At 39.0% G+C, this 26,652-nt stretch overlaps 1 protein-coding gene across 2 annotated transcripts in view; it reads right to left on the bottom strand.

The window, feature by feature from the left end:
- trappc9 (trafficking protein particle complex subunit 9) overlaps positions 1 to 26,652 on the bottom strand; it is a 341,471-nt gene that overhangs the window by 260,719 nt on the left and 54,100 nt on the right. For both annotated transcript variants that reach the window (XM_041809216.1, XM_041809217.1), the window contains 3 exons: positions 22,024 to 22,109; positions 10,072 to 10,198; positions 7,587 to 7,719 (listed from right to left, as the gene is read on the bottom strand). In XM_041809216.1, coding sequence (XP_041665150.1) covers positions 7,587 to 7,719; positions 10,072 to 10,198; positions 22,024 to 22,109 — 346 coding nt within the window. The remainder of the gene's footprint in view (positions 1 to 7,586; positions 7,720 to 10,071; positions 10,199 to 22,023; positions 22,110 to 26,652) is intronic.

Below are 26,652 nucleotides of genomic sequence, written 5' to 3'. Positions count from 1 at the left end.
ATTCAAGTGATGACGTCTCCTCATGTACCCACTTTCACTTCCAAAAAATGTATAACACCAGCAGTAAATACCTGACAAGAATCTTCTGCTACACTCAGGTTAATTCTCAGGAAAAACAACATGTTCTGTTACAAGTGCCACAGGGAAAGTGTTGTTCAGTTGCAATTTTTTCCTTTAAATCTCTTTTAAATGCAATTTTTTATTCTGCTTTGATGTGCACTTAAATTTCAGTATGTCTGAAGTTGGGTTGTGGGAACTGGCAATAGTAGTGGCATTAGGAGATTGTGCTTGTGGCAATGGCCAGGAAGCTAGGCAATACAGCACAATTGGTGCAGTTGTTCCATGTAGTTTAGGTTAAAAATGGCCCAAATAACAATGATGGCTCAATTGGATATCACAAATTTTTGATTTTTTTTTTTTTCTTGCACTGCTGTAATGCAAGCTCTGGCTACATGTTCTTCCACTTCAGTGTATCTTTATCTCCGGATCAGCTGCTTTGGTTTGCGGCTTCAACAGAGACAACATTAATAAAACAAAACTAAAATTAGTTATTTCAACTTAAGTTACTACATGCAGACAACTGTGACTGCAAGGAAATATTTTTATGACCTGGTGTAAGCAGAAGAACAGCTTCTGTGGATGGAGACTCAGTTTGCCAAAAGAGGAAGGGGAGCAACCTCAGTGAAAACTGGTAAGTAGGAGAGGTCTCAAGTTACCTGGTGGTATAGGGGTGTAAACTGTAAGCCCACGCCTATGAATATGGCGAGCTACTGCAGTCATGAGTAGGATTTTATAACACTAGGACATTTCTGACCAGAGGAAACTGGCTCAAAAATGCCTGCAGGCTGCATCACACGCAATCCAGAGTTCCCTGCCTTACTGAACACTATTGTTTTACAGGTCTTCTTTAACTTTAAAAGTTAATTTGGAGAAACTGTCCCCAACCAGAAGAGCTGAGTGGAAATTTGTCATTCAAGAAAGTTTATGGCTGTTGCTTTCTTCTAATTCTTCTAATGACTGGTAATTAGAGAGTCGATATGATGTTTACCATGTAAAAACAATGTCAGCTGTTGAAGTGGAAAACTGACCTGAAATAACCAGCTTTAGTTGTTTGTTGTTGTTGTCTCTTTTAAAGCCGCAGACCAAAACATATGATCAGATACAATGAGTTGGAAGAACAAGTAGCTGAAGCTTACATTACAAAATAGTCCAAAATACAGAGAGGCTTGCTAAGTGAAAAATAAAAAGCTTTAAAATTTTTCAATAAAGTATACAATTGAGCCAAGATTGTTTTTTGGCCCATTTTAACCTAACACTTGCTAAATTATGCAGAGAAACTGTGCCCATCTCCGGTGCTATATAGCCTAGCATCTTTGCCTGTGCCTCCAACGTAATCTGCTTAAAAAGACTACACATCTAAATCTCAAGAGGCAATTGTCACTACAACATCCAAGTACCTTACACCAGTGGTTCTCAACTGATAAGGCATAAGGATCCAGCACCTCCTCCCAAGAGAAACTGTGACACAAATATTTTAAAATGAGCAAAAATTAAATTATGCAGTTTGGACCTGGAATAGAAAACACCTGAACAAAGAGACCGGAAAAAAACCAAGATATTAATAAAAGCAAATAACTTGAGAAGGATATGCATGCATACATCTTATTTTACTCCTGTTTCCTTAGACAGCATGTCAATTTGGTAATCTTTCAAGGAATTTCCTTGTTATCTTGGAAAAACTGGCTTTACTACAGAAGGAAAAGGAACCGAATAAGCAGAAATCTTAAGACAAATAATGAAATTTACTCTTTATCATAGGAAAACAAAAAAATACATGTGTGTACTGTATGTCAACCTAAGGCTTTCGTTCATATGCTTTTTGCTTTTGTGTTTTTTTGGCACCCATTCCTGATCAGCTATTACCGTGCTGCACAGCTTTCAACTGCACAATCAGTTTAAAGGAAAGTAACTTGAGAAGCTTATAGTTAATGCACTACAGGGACTCAACTTCTCCACCAGTTCTGGGTGTAATGTTATGTCTAACTCAAATTTAGACCCTGTGCACCAGCTAAACCTAAGCTATGTTTGCTAAGTAGATGTAACGTTCATGCCTAGAATGGAGCAGGTCTAGGTTTTAAAGGTCAGACTCACCCTATGTAACATTAAGAGGAAAAGCACTGGTGTTGTGATGAATCAACATAAAGGTATAAATAGGGGAGAGTTAGAGGGAGAAAGCTTTTGTTTTAGCAGATGATCTCTGTTTGAATAAAAGACTAATTTCTCCTCCATGCGAGATAAAAAAGGCGGACACATGGAGCCGTTCCTACCCTGCAGGTGCTGGTTGCTGAGAGTGTGCCAACTTTGTTAAAACTTTTCTCTCTTGTAGTGTCATAATCATCCATTTAAAGAAAACAGTGATGCGCTATTTTGTAAAGACCTTGTGGGGTACTAATTTAACGAAAAAGGCTTTTTAAATTCAAGACAGCAAAGCAAAGCAGGCAGGAGAGGTATTTCAAACAGTTAGAAAGACAGGTTAATTTATTTCAGACATCATACCAGGCAATAACAGGTGTCACTTTGGCTTCTTTTTTTTTCTGGTTTGTGCTATCTAAATAATCTGCTAATCATCTCATAAAAGTTAGAACAGGATGGAATTGAGTAACGCTGACCTCTCCACAAGCGTTAACGTGTTATGAGGCCACTTTGTGTCTGTTTAAACTAATGCTGGGCATAGATTAATTTTTTTGATCTAGATTAATCTCACTGCAATCCTGTAGTTCATCTAGTGGAGCATCAAGCTCCGTGGAGCAGGCGCTGCGCTCACGGCTGCGTCACTGTCCAAGAGATGTGAACGATATAATCTCTGGTTTCCCTCCAACAGTGGCAGGTGAGCTCACCTGGATTCTTGTTCAGATAAAAACTTCACGGTACACAGCGGGAAGAGCGCCGTGTGCCACAGAATGCATCTATTTAGCTGCTGTCATGAATCATGCAGTAAAGCTGTCAGCTGTGGAGAGGACAGGAGAGCATACTGGTACTTGCCGGTGAGCTGGATGAAGTCCCGGTATGCCAAGGCGCAAAATTTAGAAGTGCGTACCGCTGCATTCTCTCTCTCTCCTTCTCTCTCTCTCTCACTCTCTCACTCTCTCACTCTCTCTCTCTCTCTCTCTCTCTCTCTCTCAACACAGAACTTCGAATGGTCAATGACGGCGTTGCAACGCAGAAGTATAAATCAGGCTTAAGCCTGCTCGCAGCACACCCAAACCTCCGCCCTCCTCCCATTGGAAATGACTGGAAGTGTGTTGGTAGCCTACTACTTGTGCTCAGCGGTGTGTCTGTAAGTCCCTTTAGTGAATAGATTAACGTGCGTTAATTTTCTTATCGTGCGATAAGAGTCTCGCATTAACATAGTACGTTAACACTGTTAACGGCTCAGCAGTAGTTTAAACAAAACTTTTTCCTAACCCCTTCATTTATTAAAACCAAGATGAGCCTGCAGTACAACAAAAATGATGTCAATTCTTCACTGCATCACCATCTGTCACAGATTCGGCCTCACTAAAATCTCCTCATGTCCCACAAAACTACACAAACTATATGCCACACTAATATGGAAAGTATGAAGGGTTAAAATAGTGCAGAAATAACTGTTGAAGTTTGCATTTTTGTAAATGGTAAAAGAAATTTAAATACAGGGAAAAAGGGCCAAAATTTGGATGATGATTATAAAACAAAAAGAAACATACTGGTGTCTCAGACTAATCAGGATACAGGATAAGAAAGAATGAGACATACGCTGTATTGCCAAAAGTATTCGCTCACCTGCCTTGACTGGCATATGAACTTAAGTGACAACCCATTCTTAATCCATAGGGTTTAATATGACGTCGGTCCACCCTTTGCAGCTATAACAATTTCAACTCTTCTGGAAAGGCTTTCCACAAGGTTTAGGAGTGTGTTTATGGGAATTTTTGACCATTCTTCCAGAAGCGCATTTGTGAGGTCACACACTGATGTTGGACAAGAAGGCCTGGCTCTCAGTCTCCACTCTAATTCATCCCAAAGGTGTTCTATCGGGTTGAGGTCAGGACTCTGTGCAGGCCAGTCAAGTTCATCCACACCAAACTCTCTCATCCATGTATGGACCTTGCTTTGTGCACTGGTGCACAGTCATGTTGGAACAGGAAGGGGCCATCCCCAAACTGTTCCCACAAAGTTGGGAGCATGGAATTGTCCAAGATCTCTTGGTATGCTGAAGCATTCAGAGTTCCTTTCACTGGAACTAAGGGGCCAAGCCCAGCTCCTGAAAAACAACCCCACACCATAATCCCCCCTTCACCAAACTTTACACTTGGCACAATGCAGTCAGATAAGTACCGTTCTCCTAGCAACCGGCAAACCCAGACTCGTCCATCAGATTGCCAGATGGAGAAGCGTGATTCGTCACTCCAGAGAACACATCTCCACTGCTCTAGAGTCCATTGGGGCGTGCTTTACACCGCTGCATCCAACACTTTGCATTGCACTTGGTGATGTATGGTTTGGATGCAGTTGCTCGGCCATGAAAACCCATTCCATGAAGCTCTCCACACACTGTTCTTGAGCTAATCTGAAGGCCACATGAAGTTTGGAGGTCTGTAGCCATTGACTGTGAAGAAAGTTGGTGACCTCTGCGCACTATGCGCCTCAGCATCCACTGACCCAGCTCCATCATTTTACATGGCCTGCCACTCCGCGGCTGAGTTGCTGTATCCCAGTCGCTTCCACTTGGTTATAATACCACTGACTGTTGACTGTGGAATTGGAATTTAGGAGCGAGGAAATTTCACGACTGGACTTATTGCACAGGTGGCATCCTATCACAGTACCACTCTAGAATTCACTGAGCTCCTGAGAGCAACCCATTCTTTCCCAAATGTTTGTAGAAACAGTCTGCATGCCTAGGTGCTTGATTTTATACACCTGTGGCCATGGAAGTGATTGGAAAACCTGATTTCAATTATTTGGATGGGTGAATGAATGCTTTTGGTAATACAGTGTATTTTTGACTTAAATATTTGCTGTTTTAAAGTGAACATGTTTAAATGCAAAGGACTCTGGGGGTGTTAATCACCTGTTTCATCACGATACCGAAATATAGATACTTGGCACAACAATATGATATTTACCGATACCTTAAACTCTATCGCAATGTGATTTTTAATTTGATTGAAAATATAGCAGCCTGTGATTGATATCAAAGAATTTTATGCTCAAATTTCTCGCTGGTAGAGAAAAAAAAAAAACGTTTGGGCAGTTCAATTATATAACAAAAAACTGAAAAAATCTCAACAAATATCTGTTTTGTTACTGTACCATTTTTTATGTTGTAAATGTTGTTTTAACCTTAAAATTTGGAACCTAACTATAGGTGTTTTGTTAAAATATGTTAATTGTTTGACAGCAAACATTTTCATTTCCTTTCATGAAACTCCAAAGCAATTTGTACTTTTCCTGCAATCTTTCATAATCATGATCAAGTCTTCAGGCCCTTTTATCCCATCTTAGATTTTTCATTGAACACACTTACACACACACGTGGACTTCAGTAGTTATTTCTACTCTATTACAGCCCTTCATACTTAACATAGGGGCCGTTTTATTCCTAATATAGTTCATTCGTTCATTTGTAGTTTGGTAATACATTATAAAACTTTAATTGGGTTGAAATAGATGTGGTATATGATGTTATAGTGATGAATTTACATTATGATTCACTGAAACCTTGATTATGAGGAATGGGAAGGAAAAAGTTTTACTTTAACGGACCATCACCCATGAGCAGGCTCATAACAAGAGAGAAAGGGGGGGGTAGAAGGAGAGCAGCTGTCCAGATTGAATAACATCAAGGGCAGACAGCTTTTACCTTTATTTATAAATCTAACATTAGATGTTGAGTTTCAATCAGTGTATCAAATGGGACATGCAGTAGTGGACTTTGCCTTCTCTCTTTGTGGCCTGTAGCAGAAAGCACTCACCCTCTTAAGCTACTAGAGGAGAGTGTATTTTTAATCTGTAAATGATCTCGAAAGGTGGTTGTATACGGATAAAAAATGCAGATGAAATTGGCAAAATAAGGCGAGAGGCCGGCCCTGCAGTAGTCTTCATCTGGATTGTGTCCACAAAGCTGAGAGAAGAGTGGATATCCACTGTATCAGGGCTGCTTACTGCAAGGGCATTTACCACTAGCTTTTTATGATTGTGCACAAATGATTGGGAACAAACTATCAACAGGTGTGTGTGTGGAGGGAATTTTAAAATAAAAGTGTAGCTTGAAGGTGACGATGTAGATCGATGTTATGCTTTTCTACCAATCTAACCAGCTAGTTAATCAACTAATATATGTATCAATACACATCAGTGGATTATTACTCCTCGAACAGTTATGTGAATGGTAATCAGGGGTTCAAACAACATTTGCAACATTAAGCCAAATACAGCTTCTTTTTGTTAAAGTTGTTTTTCTTAAAAAGCAGAAACCTTTCAGCAATAAAATCACCAAAACATCTTTTTTCTACATCTGTCTGACACTGGTTCACATTGTTTTCTGATATCAACAGTAGGCTCCTGAATTTAATAGAATCAAATCAAAATCGTAACGTGGCAGACTTCTTTATATTGAAAAATACCGTACTGTTGTCCAAATAACAACAATTGTCTTCTATTGCACCTTACCATATCTTATCATACCGTGATGAAATTGGTGATGTACACCCCTGGCTGGAATCTGAGTCTTAACCTAACTAAGAGCATTGCTCTTCTGTTTTTTAAATGTAAAAGAACAATATGATTATGCCCTCAAAGTCAATAAATAATCAGCAGCAAAGACTTTTTCTAAACTATCATGATCTCAATATTGATCAGAAAAATCATGATTATCATTTTGACCATTATAGTGTGTTCCTACCATTCGCAGCCCAGGTTCTACTAAAATCTGTGAACCTGTTCAGATGAGGGCCTAAAGTAATTGTTTTGTTCTGTATATAAACAAGAGCATCTGTGGGGGGACACAGCAGCCCAGCCAGTGAAATTCTGCCTGGTGACATTTACTTTTGTCACTTACTTGGAAATTGAGTATCAACACTATCCAAGAATAGTGAAGTCAATGAGTAGTGGCACATTTTTTATTGTTTTGGCTCTGCACTCTGACACAGTGGATGTGAAATGAAACAATGACTGAGGCGAAAGTGCTGACTTACTGCTTTAAGGGGGTTTGAGGGTGCTCACATCAATTGTGAGTAAGAGAAGCACTCTTTGTCCTTTTATATATTTATGGCCAAACAGCACCGTGTGCCTCTTCTGTCTAAAGTCAGTCGTGTCAACTTATTTCAACTGGGCATGTGTTTACCCATTAAATAAGCCAGCCAAAACATTAAAAAGTAGCTAGCTGATGAAGAACTAAGCATATAAAAACAACAGATCAGCAGCTGTGTTTGTTTGAATGTCGTCTCTATTTTGTTGTCATTGAAGTAAAGGCATAGCCGGAGCTATGATTAATAATTAACACCATGAACACAGCAAAGATGGGAAAAGAGGGATTGTCTGACCGTGGCAGTGATGTGCTGAGCTGGAGACGAGGCAAGGAAGGAATGACCTCCACCAAACAGCCGCTGGTCTTCACTCCAGGCAGGCCCTCCAGCAGGCAGTCACTAGTTACTCCAAACACTGCAGTGTGGTAACCTGCATTTAAAGTAAGCAAACATAAACCCAGTGTGAAGGATTTTTGAGGAACCATAGTTGATCCTTAAGTTCACCTCAAGAAATATTTTCCTTATACAACAGTTTGACCAACCTATAATGTCAAAAAAATTGTTTAATTAAAATTAGTTTGATTATCCAAAAAATTTAAGTTTGACAAACATGCAAAAAAAAGCATAAATCATAAGTATCATCTTTTCACACCTTACCTGCATGGTCTTCATTTAGTCAAGTTAATCAACAATACTCACTGTCTTCATCTACACTGCGTTCCAAAATATTATGCAAATTGGATTTTAGTGTGAAAAAAGTATTTGAAGCTGCTGGTGCCTCTGGAGTCCCCAGGACCTCAAGGTGTAGGATCCCCCAGAAGCTTGCAGTCGTGCATAAACCTACTATTCAACCAGCCCTGACCAATGTTCACAAGCAGAAACGGTTGCAGTGGGCCCAGAAATACATGAAGACTCATTTTCAAACAGTCTTGTTTACTGATCAGTGCCGTGCAACCCCTGGATGGTCCAGATAGATGGAGTAGTGGAAGGTTGGTGGATGGCCACCATGTCCCAACAAGGCTGTGACATCAGCAAGGAGGTGGTGGAATCATGGGGAGAGAGCTGGGAGGCTCCTTTAGGGTCCTTGAAGGTGTGAAAATGACCGCAAAGAATATAGAGTTTCTGACTGACCATTTTTTTCCATGGTACAAAAAAAAGAACTGTGCCTTCTGTAGAAAAAAATATCTTCATGCATGACAATGCACCATCTCATGCTGCGAAGAATACCTATGTGTCACTGGCTGCTATGGGCATAAAAGGAGAGAAACTCATGGGGTGGCCCCCATCCTCCTCTGACCTCAACCCTACTGAGAACCTTTGGAGCATCCTCATGCAAAAGATCTATGAGGGTGGGAGGCAGTTCACATCAAAACAGCAGCTCTGGGAGGCTATTCTGACATCTAGCAAAGAGATTCAGGCAGAAACTTTCCAAAAACTAGCAAGTTCAATGGATGCAAGAATTGTGACAGTGATATCAAAGAAAGGGTCCTACACAGCAAATTTTGCAGTGTTAAATCAACACTGAAAGAGTTAAATTTAACACTGTGTCCGCATGGATTTGGTGCCTATCAGAACTGGTATTAAATAAACTCTTTCCACAGTGTTAAAATTTCAGAGTAAAATTAACTCAAAATTGAGTAAAAAAATGAACACTGGCTAACACCGTACAGTGTTAATAAAACTTAACACTACAGGTAAATCAACTCTGAGGACTGTAAAAATTACTCCCAGTTGTGTTGGTTATCTATTCTTCTGTAATAACATATCAACTCTATGCCAGTGTTAATTCAACTCCCATAGTTGAAAAACACACAATTGCTTAAGTGTAATACTCAGGCAATATAAGAAGGCTATTACATAACTGAGACTTACAGTAGGTGAAAGACACTTAGACTTTGTTAACTCATGCAGCCCCTGTTGCTGTACACATAAGCTACACTTTGCTGCTACAGGCAGGAAGTCACTTCCTGCCTGTAGTCAATCTCACTCATGGTGGAAAGTTTAAAAACTTAAAAATCTTCAACAATCCACCAGAAACATGAACAAAGGACTCAAAGCAAAGATTACTGTACAATAGGCATCATCTAAACATAACCAAACACAATTCAAAACATCTAAAACACATATAAAAACTCTGCATGAGGGCATCGTGGGAAAATTATTCAAATTTTGAAATGAAAGTAGGAGGGGCTTACATCAATTGACTCTCTGCAGAGTTGATGGGATCAACACGTCATACAACTCCAACACTGAAGACCACTTAACTCAGGGTGGAGTTAAAATTACACTTAGGGAGTTAAATCAATGTAACACTGAGAAATTAACACTCCAGTTTTTACTGTGTATGTTAACATGTAACTTGACTATTAAGATGTTTTAAATGAGATAGAGTTTGATTTCAGTAAATATGACCTCCTAATGCTGCAAATTCAACAAAAGGTTATTTTTAGTACTTTAGAACCTATAAAATGTTTTGAAACTCTTTTGTGCATAATAATTTTGAACAGTGCATTTTGATTTTTTTTATTTAAAAAAAATAGCTATCATTGGAAGGTTTGTTCAATAAAATCTGAATTATGCTCTAACGGTTGATGACTTGAAAATCATACTGACTGTCATTTGCATAAACTACTTAGGAAAATCAGAAAAAAATATTATTTGCTTAATACTTTGGAACACAATGTATTTGTGAAATCTTATAGTAAAAGTCTAGGAGAAATAATTCTACACAAGATGTTCAGTTGTATGTTTTTCAATAGATCAGCTCATCAGTTGCACCCACCATTGATAGTTATGTTGCCAGCTGTGCGTGGGACACCAACCAGAGTGACGGGATAAAGGCCAGACTCTGCAGGCAAGGACAGGGCAGCAGGCAGCGATTCAAACTCCACCCCAGAGGTCAGCAAACCCTAAAAAGTTGTAAAAAACACAAATAAAGAACAGGATACAAACTCTGAAGAGGTTGTTCGAAAACTGAAGAAAACTAACTATGAAACCATGAACAGCTCATTCAAGCTCATTTAATATTCCATGCTAACATGTCCAACATTTGTTTTGTTTTGTTTTTTTTTCCATCGAAAAGGCAAAGTGATGTGCAGCTGTCTGATCTTCTGGCGACAGTGACGTATCTCTCCAGCTGTTTTATGTGATTCATCATCTTCATCTACACATGATGTCCTGATTTGAATCTCTACCAGCATGGGGTGGCTTTTTCAACTGAGAAATCTACTCTGCATTGACAAAGGCAGCCTTAGTCATGTGTGCATAAGATGTGAGTGAAAGCCATTCCAACACATCACAAAACAAAGGGAAGACAGATCAGAAGAGCTGTGAAACACTGAGTCTAGATTCTAACTGGGAGAAAAGTGACAAAGTGATATAGCAAAGCTCTTAAAAAGTATTAGAAAATCATTATAATGGTATCAGTGGAGAATTTCAACCTGACCAAATTAATGAGATCACTGGCCTTCTTCTTTTCGAAACAGCCATCCTTTTCAAAGATTTAGACATTTTGTCTGTATTAGATAGGACAGAGTTGAAAGTCATTAGGAGAGGGAGGAATTATATGCAAACTGGGAGGCACAATCTTCTTTGTTTTCTTTTAACCAATTGCAACCACATTGGGCTTAGCTTGTAGCTACAAGCTAACCACATTAGCTTATTTACTCTAAAGTCACATTTGACTGCACAAGATTTAGAGTTTTGAGACACAAGACCAGGCAGACAATCTGGCAGTCGATCAGAATTTTTTGGTGTGTGGTGTGCTGTGTTGATCTACTTGTTCTACCCCACACACTACTACACAAAAATATACAATAAAATTAGTGATAATTTGTCGCCATGTGTGGTCTCTAAAATTAAATAAATAGGTCAAGATTTTAAAAATCTTTATGTGAGGCAGCCTTTACATACCAGAGGTGAAACTAATGACAATTCACAATCATATACAGTGGCATTTTTACCTGGTTATGTTATACCAATACTTGTGTATGTTTTGAAAATTGAACAGACTTTGTTCACAGTATAGCTGGACCTGTCTTTCCAATAGTCGGAAAAACAGGGAAAAAGTATTTGAAACCAACCAATAAAGATGTTTTCTATTTATAAACTCTCAACAAAGAGGAATTATTTGTGAAACACTGGAAATTTTTAAAAGATTGCAGAGACAATGTCTGACATTGGAGTTTGGGATCTCTTTTATTATTTTCTTTTTTTTTTATTTGTACAGTGCTTAACACTGAACCACCATGCTCCCTTTGGAAAATGTGTACTGAGGTGGAGAGGTGGAGGGGAGAGCCATTCAGATGGATGATTTCTTCGCCATTTCTGAATTTCTCATCTCAACTGCAACTTACAGTGCTTAACAAATTTATTAGACCACCTGTCATATTTGTCTCTACGACCATCCAGCATCATGAAGTGCTTTAATACGGACTCTTTCATTTTCATTGAGCTCTCCACGTTTAACCATTTTGAACAGGAATGAGGGATTTCAAACTGAATTCACCCAAATTTTAGCCGGCTCACTGGGCTTCTCTGAGAAGTCAGAAATTAATCAAGCAAAACATTCAACCACTAAAATGCATTTTTCTCTTCAGGAATGCAAGTAAATAACTATAATTTGACACATTCATCAAGAAATAATAATTTCCTTTAATATTTCTCAGTTTTTTTGTAAATCAGTAAATTTGAAAATTCATGGATAACAATAATAATTGTATTTTAGCATTAAAAATATCATTTGGGTTAAAGAGCTTCTACATATTGGTGTATTATCCATTGCAGAAACATAAAAATTTATTTTGGTATTTACCAATGCTGTTAATTTAGGGCAGCTGTGGCATAACCTTACTTTGGTTAGGGTTAGGGTGGTCTCATAAATTTGTTAAGCACTGTACTACGGCTGCACTGCACACCGCAGCACCATGGTTTTGCTTCGACTGAAGGCGACTGGAAGCATGTCTAGAGCTCTGGGCAATGAAGCACAGCCCTGAAGTGGATATCTGAGGTCAGACGTTCCCTTCTCCACCTTGGCCTCTCACTGCTCCTCTAGTCGCTGACGTTTCCTTTTTGGAGGCATGGAAAACTCTCTAAAATCCTTGAGTTCATTGGAGAGCATTGTGTTTTCTTGAAGCTGGAGAGTGAGCTGGGACCTCAGCTCCTCCAGCTGCTTTGCATGCTGCTTCTCCTTCTCCTCAAATTTCTGCTGCAGGATGGCAACATCTTGAGCTGACTTCTGATGCAGGGCGTCCTGTTCAGCCCTGAGCTGCATGATGACCTGGCTCTCTGATGTTTTCTGCTGATCTGCCCGATGTTTTTGAGAGAGAACATCAGACTGATACTTCTGATTCAGTTCATTATGAGCAGCTTCCATTCTCTGCAGCTTTTTTTCAGAAGGTTGCTTTTATTTCTCTCCTGCTGGATCTGTGCTTCAAATTGGTCAACATTGTTTTTGTACACCATTTGAAGCTCCTGGAAATCGTTCTGATTGGAACGCTGGGATTGGAGTTGGGTTTTTAGGTTCTCAACCTCTGTCAAAAGCATCTGCGCCTTCTGCAGCAGGACGTTGTTCTCTTCTGCCATGTGCTGACAGCAGGTGTTGTTTTCAGCCATTAAGGATGTTACATATGACTGGAACTGAGAGTCCTTGTCAATGTGAGCCTGCTTTCGCTGTTGCAGCTCACACTGAAGGCTCTCCAACTCTCCAACGTCCTGGATCTCCTTCTTGTGGCGCTCACTCTCTTCTGCCAGCTGCTTGGTCAGTGGCCTCGTTCAGCACCCTGGTCCTGACACACTTTATCAACGTAAGCTTGCGCTTGTTTCTGCAGGTCACTTTTAAAAGCATCCAACTGCTGTTTAGCATTCTGGACCTCCTTCTTGTGGCACTCACTCTCTTCTGCCAGCTTTGTGTGTAGAGCGTCCTGTTCAGCGCCCTGGTCCTGACACACTTTATCAACATAAGCCTGCGCTTGTTTCTGCAGGTCACTTTTAAAGGCGTCCAACTGCTGTTCAGCATTCTGGATCTCGGCTTTGTGGCGCTTACTCTCTTCTGCCAGCTTTTTGTGCAGAGTGTCCCGTTCGTCAGCCTGTTCCTGACACATTTGGTCAATGTAGGCCTGTGCTACTTTCTCCAGGTCACTTTTCATGGTGTTGTACTGCATCATGGCACTCGGCATGTCCCTCTGATATTTCAAGTCAAGTGCTTGGAGATCATCTTTGGCTTTCTTCAGCTCTTGTTGCACAGGATTGAGATGTTTTCTTTCCCATTCTCTTTGAAAGTCAGCTGCATTCGTGCACCTGGAGTCTGAGCTGTCCACCTGCATGTCATCTTCAGTGCGGCCGCTCTGTCCAGTCTGTCATTGCACGGAGACGTTGCCATTCAGCTGTTTCTCCAGCTTAGTGCATCGGCTCTGATAATGTTTTTTATCTTTTGCCAATTGAGTCACCTTTTGTTTCGTCTCCTCCAACCCTTTGATAAGTACGGAAGAGTATTAGGGCCACTGAAAAAAAAAAATCTGAGATGAATTTTTTTTTTCACTTGTGAGAAAAAAGTCAGAATTCTGAGATTAAAGTCAGAATTCTGAGTTTAAAGTCAGAATTCTGAGATTAAAGTCAGATTTCTAAGAAAAAAGTCAGAATTCTGAGATTAAAGTCAGAATTCTGAGTTTAAAGTCAGAATTCTGACTTTACTCTCAGAATTCAGAAAAAAAATTTTGAGACTTTTTTTCATTTGAAGAATAAAGTCAGAATTCTGACTTTTCTTCTCAGAATTCTGACTTTAATCTCAGAATTCTGACTTTTCTTCTCAGAATTCTGACTTTAATCTCAGAATTCTGACTTTTTTCTCAGAATTCTGACTTTAACCTCAGAGAATTCTGACTTTAATCTCAGAATTCTGACTTTAATCTCAGAATTCTGACTTTTTTCTCAGAATTCTGACTTTAATCTCAGAATTCTGACTTTTTTCTCACAAGTGAAAAAAAAATTTTCGTCTCAAAAATTGTTTTTTTCAGTGGCCCCAGTACTCTTCCATAGATTAGCTCCTTCTTTTCCAGTGCTCTTTGCCCCCTCTCTTGGTTGAGGACTTTATTCAGTCTGCTTAGATTCTGTTGCAGCCTCATCACATCGTCATTTTTCTATCTCTTTCTCTATATGGACCATGGGTCCCTCTCACCACCGGCGCATTCCCAATTTGTTGGTTTCTGGCTGGCGCCACTCTTCCAGGTCTCTGGATTCTCATTTTCCTGGTCTATGTATTTAGTGGTGAAGAAAAACTTCTATTTCTGAATAACAGAAAATTGATATCAGGTCAGATGTCTTTGTCGCGTCAAAAATCATACTCACAGTGTACAGTGTGTAATGAACTCACGGTCTGAGCAGCCTCTCATGTCTTTGATTTCACAATGTTACCATCCAAGGACAGAACGAAATTTCCCTTTGCTAAGCCCCACCCCCCCTTAGTTACTATTGCTACGCTGATCAAGCTTTTTTGCCCGCCATATTAAATGTGGAGTTCCCCGCATAAGTAGGGAAATTTTCAAGGAAATATCATAACTCTAGAAATAAAAAAATTGAGGACAGTAAGACTCCATTTTCATATGAAATGCTGAGTTTTAATGTCTGACAATAACAGACCAGTAGTTAGCTATTAGCTGTGATGGTTGTTGGTGTTCTCTGTGGAGGATGTTATTTGACTGGTGAATGGTAGTAGCTGATATGCTAACAGGCTAAATGAGAGCTAACCTGAAGCTCAGTGTTGTTGTTTATGTGCATGTGTGTTTATGTATATGCAGTGTGTATGGAACAACTGACTGCATGTATGTAAGAAACAGCTGGTCATATTTTTAGTTTTGTTTTTTGTTTTTTTTTGTTTTTTTTTTAAGGTCAGGGACATTGTTCCAGTTAAAAAAGTGAATACATATATTCTTAAAATAAAATTCTGAATTTTATGGTAATAACATTTTTACATGGGTTGTACCACCTCACATGAAAAGTGTATTGCCAATCTAATAAAAAAGGCAGAGAGCCTTTGATGTTGCCCTCTTTGTCAATGGAGAACAGAACTGCTTTAAAAAGTTCAGCCATTTCAAAAATGTGCAAGGACGTTTTTTGTAAATATCTCCATATTTTGAAGACTTTTAATCACAGAGTGATTATGTTTTTACTTTTTGGTCCCTAGAGGATGGGAGAATTGTTTAAAAATGTAAACACAAGTGATGTCAGTAAGAAATAGTTAGAAATATCTTTGCTCTCTACATATTAACCTTTCTTTCCCCCAGATGTTCATGTAAACTCATTTTTAAACCAACAATGAAAAAAATTCTCAGTTTTTATAGGTAATCAGCCATCAGAAGAAGGAAATTATTGTTTACCAGTATCGGTAAAAAAATACTTATTGTGCATCACTATTTCTGGGTCTACAGCTGCGGCAAATACAAGGAAAGGATTCTGATACATTGTTTGTATGTTTTCAAATTGACACTTCCTTAAATAAAGGACAATATTAAGCACGCTGTGCTATTTAAAATTAACCTTACAGGTACTACTGAGTAAATAATGAGTTCTTAGCTTATCAATAATAACCACTGGTAAGAAGTGCAAAGTTTGTGGGTGCTGCCAGTAGAGAAAAATGTCTGTGGACACAGGCCTTAATAAATAAGGAGGTTATTAAACATCAAAAGGTGGTTATAATGAATAAACTTATTTGTAAACAGAGAAGCATGGAGTTGTCTCGCACTCATATTCCCCCAGATTGATTGTATCAGCATCTCTTGTACACACTGCCTGGCTGCATGAGGCAGACTGAGGTGACGTAATGACTGCATCAATCCCTAAGAGCAGACACTACCTCACTGGAGGGAAGGCTACTGGAGAGCTGAGCCTCTACGGTACCATGGCTGTGATTTAAACCTCCTTCCTTTCACATCAAGACATTATTATACTCCTTTACTGAAAAGCAGAAGTATCCGTGTTAACCTATTGGAAACAGTTAATCTGTATTCTGCCTTGAAAAGGTTAATTAGCCCTTAGCAGTAACAGTAACGATCAGTGTATATGCATGGTTAATTGTATCAGAGCAGGAAAGTGTGCACTGACTTAATTGAACCAAACAACATGATGTTGTTTAACTTTGTTTTGCCTTAATGACTCTAAAACAGAGTGATTATCAGTAACAATTATGACTGTATGTTCTGCAAATAAAAAATACCACTTTGATGCCAAACAAAAAAGCTTAGAGGAGAAAGACAAGCATATCACAACCCAATGGCTCCCAATAAAGAAAATCTTTTAATTTAATTTAATTTCTTTTACTTTACATTTTAACATTGTGGGAAGGACAGAACTACAGATTTTACTTGCTGTAATAAACACAAGCAAAGTATTACATTGTTTTTTTTTTTGTTTGAAAGCAACAATTTCAGGTATCTATCTTCAATATTTTAACTACTGCAGTAACAGTTAAAATACAATGCAATTTCTTTAATGAACATTCTTTTTCAACATACACATTTTTAAGCCATTTTCTGCCACTTTTAACCTATTTTCACTACTGCTAAACCCCTTTTAAAAATTTGGTCTCATGTTTTTGCCACTATATTGCCTCTGTAATCCATTTTTGCCCCTTTTGACATCTTTTGACCCATTTTGCCACTTTGATGCCATTTTTGCCAATTCTAACTTCTTCTTTGGCTAAAAAGTCCATCTTGCCACCATGGATAACTTAAAATCACTTTCAAGATGCCAGCAATGTTGCTCTTTGTATCTACACATCTTTGGAAGCTCAGTGGATGAAATGGGCTCCCGCGATGCAGATACAGCAGTTTTTGAGGTGACAGGAGACTTTTACCACCTTTGCATCTCATCTTATTGACTCCAACTTGAGTTCATCCGTAAGGTTAGTCAAAACAGACCGTTTGTTGACTTGATTCTGCTGATTTCTGCCTTTTGTTGAGGAAAAATGTGAACAAACTGCTGTGCCGGGGAAAGAAATTGAGTTTTTACAATGACATCATTAAGCTGATTTAACACTCGGTCCCATATCTGGGCGTCGTTGCATTCACATCTCATCAGAACCGTGCCAGAGTCCACTTGAATCACACTCGAGATCACCTCCCGACATTGGCCTGGGCCCAGTGCCAGGTCACAGTTCGTTTGCATTCACACTGACCAAGATAAACTGGACTTTGAGTTCAAGTGCACTCAGATCCGGGACCAGGTCCCTAGTCTGAAAGCCACCTGAGATTTTATTCCTACTTAAGAAAAAACTCCATTTATAAAACTTTGTTGAATGTCAGAATCTTTTAAAAAACTGCATAAGAACAAATTTCTTCTGAAGAACAGGTGACTGATGAAAGAAGCTTATAGCTCTAGAAGCTACAGAAACAAACATGGAGGCGACCCTTCTAAAAAAGAACAGAAGAGGATGGGGTAAAAATGCAACACGTCAATTGCAAATCAATGAAGCAAAGCAGGGTGTTTGTGCTAAAGCTGTGATGACGGAGAAGGAGGATCTGTCCTGCCAAACTACAGTCACCTTGGTGAGGGAAGATGAAAACGTGACCTTGTGTTTGTTTCCTGTTGTGCTTCAGGAAGTCATGTTCGGTGGATGGATGGTTGCTCCGGTCTAACAGCAGTCACTTTGTCTGAGTAACAAAGGAGCTCTGGGCAGTTTGAGTCACCCTCACTGTCTCTACCTGTGTGACTTTACTGCACCACCTGAGGTTCCCAGCTGCCTCTGAGCTATTAAGTGCTTCAGCCTCCATCTGCGACCTGATCAATTCACCTGTGTGGGGGGCAAGTAAATAACCCTATTATCACCAGTTGACCTTGGCAATTTCATGGTTCCACTTCAGAGAAACTCTGCAAACAGCCAGCTTATTGTACTCTGACTCTAGGCTTCAGATGATGAATCAAGTGCTTACACTGAAAGGGTTAAAGCTCATGTTTTCCTTTTTTGGTGACAAGATTTTTACGTTTTCTTCAGGAGAAAAAAGAACAGATGAGAAAACAATGAAAAAAATCAATAAAGAAAAACAAGAGCTGGAAAAAGAAGGATTAAATGGTGTGGCTCATTATTACAGGTGATAATCCTTCATAATCATAAGCTCCTCTGATTGACAGCTGTTTGAAATAACTGGCATGAAGAGAGGAGTTTTTAAACTTTATAACATCTCAGCTGAGTTATAATGGTTTGTGAACTAAAATATCCTAGTTTGCTGAGCAATAATATCTATAAACCGAAAACTTAATTAGCAGACAAACACATCAAGTACAAAATAACTTCTGCTGCAAAGTGAATGTAAACTGCTTGCCTTGAAAATCTTCATCTTCAATGATGCTGATGGGTCTGCAGTCTTTGGTGACCCATTTAGCGATTGTGTTAGTTAGCTTAGTTATTGCCATTTTGTGGACAAATCCTCCACAGCTTGAAGACCAAAGCTCGATCCCATGCTCATGTTAGCGCCTTTGCTAACACACAACTTTGGTTTTATCTAAACTAACATTCTCCAGCTTTTTAAATCTTACTTTGCTGTAAAGCATACCTGGGTCTGCCTCCTCACTCATCACTGCTGGCTGCATTTGACCTGCCTTAACCTCTTCACCCCCAGAGATTTCACCCTGTTGCTCTGTGAACTTTGACTCTGTCATTCAGCAACCAGCAAGGTGCATTGTGTCTTTATCAAATCTCTTATTCCCTTATTATACGCAGAAGTAACATTTGGTCAAAAGACAAAAAGGATAAGATAATATTCAGTCTTAACATTGATGTTAATGATCCAACTTTAAAGCTCTAGTCATGCCAGTTTTACAGTTAGAATCCTGTTGTACATGAGAGATGAGGAATGGCAAATTGAAAATGGACAAGCGTGTACAGCAAAGTGGAAAAGTAACTTATTTCCAAAGGCAAAAAGTAAATGCCAAAGGCTTAAAGCTCATAGACAGTAAAATAAAACATATTTCAGAACAGATCCCCTCTTTTTTGAGGCTGGAAGTGGAAAAAAATAAAAAGCTGCTGGAAATATCCCTGAATTGATTAATTTTTATAAAATTTAAAAAGAAAAATCAGTGTTGATCAAGTGCAAATTTACCAGTTATTTCAGGATCTTTACTGTCATTACTCTGGTCTATTCCAGCCATTCTTTGTCATCTAGTGATTTAGCATGTATCCAACACAGAATTTCCTCCTCGGAGTTTTAAATGCACAAACGCTTAGAAAAAAGTGGCTGGTGATTACTCCTCCAGTTTAAACACTTTCCAGATGTTTCAAACTGGAGGTTGTCTGCATTTCCTGCGTCTGTCACAGCGTGTGCTGTTATCAGACGATGCAGGGCGGCTAAATCAACCAGCAGGAGCTGTCCAACTCCATTTGGCATCTGCTTGGAGACAGCTACCACAATTAAGAGGCCGCTGTCTCTGTTCACAGTCTGCCACCAAACTTTTATGGCAATTTGTCTTTGACTATCCCGCACAATTAAAGGGAACATCACTTCTGACAGGTAGTACATTTCATGAGGTGCTGTGTTTGCAGCTGTTATCTGGCAGCAGAGAGCAGGAGTCTCCCTGCTGGTCTTTTATTGAACCCGATGATTACTTTGCATCTCAAGGTTGTCTCGTATCACTGCATTCATACACAGACACAGAACTGAGCAGGGAGAGTGGCAGTTTATCTGGTAAGCTTTTGCACACCTGGAAGCCATAGTGTGGCTCATCTGCTGTGTTTAAAAGAGTGGTAAGGAAGAATAAAGTGCATATATTTTAAAATAGATGTCAATTCAAAAAGATTCAAAAGGACTTACCAGGATGCACATCTGCATATGTAAGCTTTTTGTTAACATCTTATGGAATTGTCTTAAACAGCTAACAGATTTAGCATTGCCTGGTGCTAATTTTAACTTGGGAAGCAATCTACTTTGCTTGGCAACACTTAGTTAAACACACAGTTTAAAGGTGCAGTGTGTGATAATTAGCCTAGTAGCATTTAGCGAAACAAACTTACAGTTGTAATGGTTGACCAAAATTTTTTTTTAAGGGCTGATATTGATACCAAGTATTGGCAGTGCATGAGACCGATAACCAGTATTTGGAACGATATGGATTTGTTAATTTGATAAAAGTAAAACTGCATGTTGAAAAAAAAAGCACAGATCAACATAGTAACAGCAGGAATCTGTGTCAGTGCCACCCAGGCCACAATGCTGATTGGCTGATAGTTGTGTGACATCAAGCCAGTCAGATAATGTTGTGGGCAGATCATTAGTTGAAAACAAAGCCAGGGGAGACGTACACCTTGCACTCGAGTCAAAATAGCGCACATTCCAATCAAGTAATTAATTAATTTTAGCATTTATCAGTAAAATAAAATGTCAATACCAACAATCAGCTAGAAGCCAAATATCAGCATCTATTATCAGCCAGGCCGATAATCAGTCTACCCTTACACAATTCTTTTATTTTCTATTGACATTAGGGGTGCACTGATCGATCGGCCAAAATTGGTATCGGCGCCGATTTCCTTAATTTTAGGAGATCAGCGATCGGCCGATCTTTGTAAATAAGATCAGTGGATAAGATCGGTTTCATATGCCTCTACCTACTGAAATGTGAAAAATGAAAGACTAAAGGAACTGATAAAATTTAGTAGTTTGGACAGCAATGCTTGAAACTTCTCATTTATATTTGAGAGAACTACCTCATGTGCAGTTAAAACAACAAGTTTGTATTGTTTCACGGGTATTGTTCAATGTTATTCAATGAAATAAGATTGGAACATTTAAGGTGTATGCTGTCAGTTATAAAAAAATCGGTATCGGCCAAAATCAAAATCGGCAGGTCAGGCTTTTTAAAGATCGGTGATCGGCCAGAAAATTGCAATCGGTGCACCCCTAATTGACATAGAATAAGACTTTTATTCATACATAGGGAGGCTCCCCTCCACTGATCCTGCCATCTAGGACTTTTACACCTTGAATGTTTGTGCAAGACCACGGAAGCGGTCAAATAACAGATAGCCATTTGTCAAAATACCGCTAGTTACCACAATTGCCAAAGTGAGCACTGCAATCTAGAACCTGATGTAAGATGTCACTAATATTCCTCAATTTGGGCGACAGTTTAGCTAATTGGGTTGGCACCCATGTTCAGAGGCTGGAGTCCCTGATACAGTGGTCACAAAATCAGTTACCGGTCTCTACGCTGTATGGTGCATGACTTCCCCCATTTTCTCCCTGTCTCTCTCGCTCTCTCTCTCTCTGTCTCTCTCTCTCTCTCTCGCTCTCTCTCTCTCTATATATATATATATGTTTGTGGTTTCATTTTGTGAAAAGGGTCAGATGGACTTTAGCTAACCCCAGCATGAACCTCCTATGTGTGACAGGATGGTGTGAAACCATAAAAGCAATAGCGCTAAAGGAGGTGAACCTCTGATGTTTTTTTTTTTTTTTACTGTCAGGAATGAGAAGGGTTTGTTCTCACCATCTCATCCAATCATTACAGCAGTGTCAAAAATCTTTTAAGGGACCTTAATGAGGCTATCAGAGATGACAAGAAAGCCATTTGAGCAATCCTCCTGTGGCTGCAGAGGGGCCGTTTGTGTTACTAGTGCTGGAGAAGCCTTTCAGCAACTTGCTATTTTTTCAGGGCTGGTGGTACGACAGGCAGATTTATCAAAAATGTAAACCACCCAGCATGACAGCACAGTGTATAGTAAGGTTTAAGTAGAAAAAAATTAACTCACCATGTTCTCAACACGAAGTTCGTAAGGCATGGGGTTGTAGACCATGAGCTGCACTTCACAAACGTCTCCTTGGACCCACTGGAAGTCTGGGAAATGTAAGAGAGAAACATGAATACATTAGAGGAATACGTCAGCCATATTAAGATGAATTTGTAATTAATGAGCTAAGGGAAATACACCATTAGTTTGCAATGCTACTAACGATCTAGAGCAACCGCTAGTGAAAGAAAATGTACATTTAAGAGATGTATGTCTTATAATATCACTAACTGGCCATCAGCTCATCAAATTTATTTTGTGCTTCAATTAGACAACAAATAGCCTCTTGAGATCAGTAGCATGACTTGACTTGGAATCTACTTCTGTGGTTCCCAATGAGAGTTTCCCATATTTTCTCTGCTGGAATTCTTGGCACACAACTAGTCTAGCCTCAGGACCCCACACTAACCCCCTTGATGAGAAATCATGACCCAAATATCTGATTTCAATTGTCCAATCCACCAAACAATACCAAACAATACCAAACAAGAGTCAGCTGAAGAATTAGCTGTTTGGCATTGGCAGAGAAGATAGGCAAAACGTCCATGGGTGCATCCCACATACTCAACACAAAAGCCCTTACTTTTTGTGCTAAGTTTATGAATGACTTGAGCATGAATTGCTTGCACATTTACATGACTCAGCTTTTGTTAGTCTATAAATGAAATTCACAGAGTTGTTGGGACAGGCTGACTGCAGAGATAACAAGATCACAACATGGTATGACTAAACTAAGACAGGAGAAGTGAGCGTTGAAGTAAGTAGAAGTTTGTAAGCATGAATAACAGCTTCTGTTCTGCTTAACTCCTATAGTAAGGGAATATTCAGAGGAAATATGCAGTCTTGATTTCCAGAGAGAATACCATGGATTTCTGCAACAGCTTATTTTTACACACAAGAAAGACTAATTCCTGAGAGAGTTTTTGAAGGGTTTGTTTGACTGAGCAGCTGCTGTAGTCCCACTGTAGTCATACCCATTTCCTGTGTTACATTTTCTAGTCCATCTGATGGTCCACAGCAGCACACAGACTTGCAAAAGAGGGCTTGAAAACCCAGCTCAGACCTTGGCCAGAAAAAGGATTTATTTTAAGGCGAACTTCCACTTTGCACCTTGGGAAATTAAGTCAGTCAAAAGAAAGATATATGGTATGAATATCTTGAAAGCTCTACACATCCTCTGGTCTGGCTCACAGGCATTCTCTCATTGCCAGCCAATTAAGTGTGAAACACACCTCAGAAGATAGAAAAACAAAGTAGATTGCTGTCCTCTTGGTTGCACTGCCTTAGTACTGACTCCTCAAGTGGTTATTGAGATTCTGCACAGATCTCCAAAGGAATTGGTTCTTTGAGACCTCATTGTTCAAAGCAATAATGAGTGTTTTGAGTCAATGCATGGCCGTACAGTGAGTTAAACATTTCTTGTGTTTGCGCACTCAAAGGGCATTTATTTGACTCTCATGTGGTGTGAAGTTCATCTTTTATTGACCGAGAACAGAGCCTGAGAGGTTTGGCGGTGTTATTGCATCCTATAGAAACATATTCTGTGAAACTATCAGCAACATTAATCTTTCACACTGAATAATACATTGCTCACTATGCCTGGGCACTGGAGCAAAAATCATCCATGGGAAATGAAGCGACCCCGGAGCAAGAAGGAATGCATTCAAACATAACTAAAGCCGAGCTCTTGAGCTGAAATTACAAGACATTAACAACTCAGATGAGATAGAGAGACTTTTCTGGAGGACATCTGATTAATAGAGAAAATGGGAGTATTGAAACAACTCATGGATAAACTCCTCAAAGAATGATGATAATGTGTGGTCCACTTGGTGGGTAAAAGTTGGTGAGATGTTAAACAATTTAGGGTGGGCAATATAACTAGCTTGATATTGGCAAATAATAGCTGAAAAAGTTCATTATTGCAGTCTGTAGACATTAAAATTTCTGAAATATTTCCAGACAATAAACCAGGTGTACATTTGGTCAGAATATACAAATGATTTGTGCAGTAAGTAGAAATAATGGGCCTACCTCAGCTGTTTTATAGATGAAAAAAGAAAAGTTAGTTTATTCAACAGAGGTCCAGCCGATTGGTGCTAGTAGTCTCACGAAACAGAGGGCTTTTAAGACATACAAAAATCCAATACTGGAGTGTTTTGTCAGCATCAAACTTCACAGGCATGTTTTGGGGACCTCTGAGAAAAATTTAAACTTGTCTTAAAAGGGTCAAATATGTGCTCTTTGATAACAATTTTCAAGACTCTAACTTACCATTGTATTCTGTATAATCAGAGGTTTTTTTGTACTTTATTGACCACTCAAAGGCTAAATCATTGACATATCTTTAAAGAAAGTTATACTTAACCCTCCTTCATACTTTTGTGAGTTTATTGTTGTAAAAAAGGCAGTTGTTGTGTGACTTACTTTTGCTATCTTTCCCTGAAATGCATCATCACAAGGGTAAAAATGGTTTCAAGAATGCTGTTCCTGCAGCCTTGAATATGCTGCAGGAAAATGTGTATTTGGGGGAGCTGGAGTCGCTAAATCTTTTTAAAAAATAGCTTAAAGGCACTGGAGGGAGATGCATCAGGTTAACTTTTAGACAAATGGTTTTCTAGTGTTACATTTGGCCGATCTGGGTTTTTTAACTGTAAATTAGTTAAATGTGCTGCTGACTGTTTTAGCCAGGACACTGACGTTAATAAAATGCTTGATCTCAACAATGTTTTCTTGATTAGATATTTTTAGATTAAAAAAAAAGAAAACATCAAAACGATTTCCTAGTTTTTTAACACTAAACACTGATATTTGAAAAGACTTTAATGGTAGTAGTTTGATAAGAAATAAACTCAAATTTGATTACAGATAATTGAATTAGCTCCACTAGTACTGCACTGAAATTGAAGAAGCCACAATACTTCACATATTATGCCCTAAACATATTGTGCCTGTGTTTAACCTTTAATCCATGCCTTTGCCCCCAGTCTTTCCTGTATTGTATTGTTGTTAGTACCATTAATCACATAGGGTTTATGCACTTTATATTCCCTTCCTATTGTAGTATAGTTTAATTGTTGTTTTTTTTTAGTTATAGTTGATTATATACACTAGAATCAATGAAAACAGATGTTTCCCATCAACAATTTCCCCTTATTGGATAAAAGTTTATCATTCTTTCACATATCTGCAGACCAAGGCAAAAAGGCCACTGAAAGCCATGCAAAAGAGAGCACTGAGCCAGTATTAATTCTTAAAAAAATACTTTGTAACCTTCAAAGCAGGTAAAAAAGAAAACTTTAAGAAAAGGGAGTTGCTGGAACAAATTCAATACACAGGTGGTCGAGACTACGCAAGAATTTTGAACCTCAGTAACCCGGAGGTTTAGGTCAGGTTTGGCCATGTATTTTCAATGTGCGTGGAGTCTGACTGGGGACCTTTCGACCTCTCTCTCTACCCTCACCACTGTCTCCTGTACAAAAAAGGCATCTCTTCCTAGAACAAATATTATTTTCAAAATTGGTGGTGTCTGGATGAAGGCAGTGATTTATCTTATTGTCTTGGTCGATTTGTCATTATGAGTAGCACAGATTATTGGGCTGGGGTTTGGCGACTTGGCCAGAGAAGATCATCATACCACTGTTTGCTCCCAGAAGCTCTTTATCCAAGAACAAATAGTTAATAGTGAATAGACATTCACTTATAAAGTGCTTTGTAGTAATACAGAGCACTTACACTGTAAACATGCAAAAACAACCTCTATTAATCTTGTGGCACATACATTTTGGTACTTTGTGGTCATGTCAAGTACACTGAATTAGGGACATGCATGTTTAGCGCCAGCAGTCCCACCTGCCACTAGTGTGTCCTGTAGCTGGGCTGAATGGCTACTGATAAATTCTGTATTTGCTTCCAACTGCTGTCAAGAGCCCTTCTTAACTAAACTAAACAATTATTTCAAGTAACTAAATAACACAGGGTATGATCCCTAAAATTTACAAAAAACTGTTCCCCCCCATGGGTTCACCAATTCGCCAGGCATGAAAATGGTTGATATCAGTGATGACTTCGTCCTGCAGCCCTTCTGCTACATGTCGAGCCAGAAGAAGGGAGACAAAAGTCTTGAGGAGTCTTGTGCTGAGGCTAGCTGAGCCTTTTTTCCTGGCTTTCCTTCCTAATTTTGTCATGAACATGACATTAATGAAAATAGTGATAGATAATCTATAAACCTTTTGGTGTAAGCGATAGAGTAACGATGTGTCACTATTTTAGAACCCTAAAAATCAAACATTAAGTTGGAGTTGATGATACTTGAAGATACAGGTGAATAACATCCTAAATGATGCATACATAGTGTTTGTATTTCACTGATGCAAAGGAACGTTTATGCCTGAACACATGCAAACATTGTCCAAACATGTCATTTTCAGGTTGGGAAATTCAAAGCTGTGTTTGAGCATCGAAAAGGTTAAGTGGAAGCAGATAAGCATGCTGCAGAACTGTCTGCAATCATTTGTGACAGCAGACATGTTTTATATGGGAGAGCATGCCTACATGTGGTCATTGTGGATGCATGTTCACATGAAAACC

This window comes from Cheilinus undulatus, linkage group 16 (genome assembly GCF_018320785.1).
Source record: "Cheilinus undulatus linkage group 16, ASM1832078v1, whole genome shotgun sequence".
NCBI lineage: Eukaryota > Metazoa > Chordata > Actinopteri > Labriformes > Labridae > Cheilinus > Cheilinus undulatus.
This window is presented reverse-complemented; position numbering and strand designations above follow the sequence as displayed.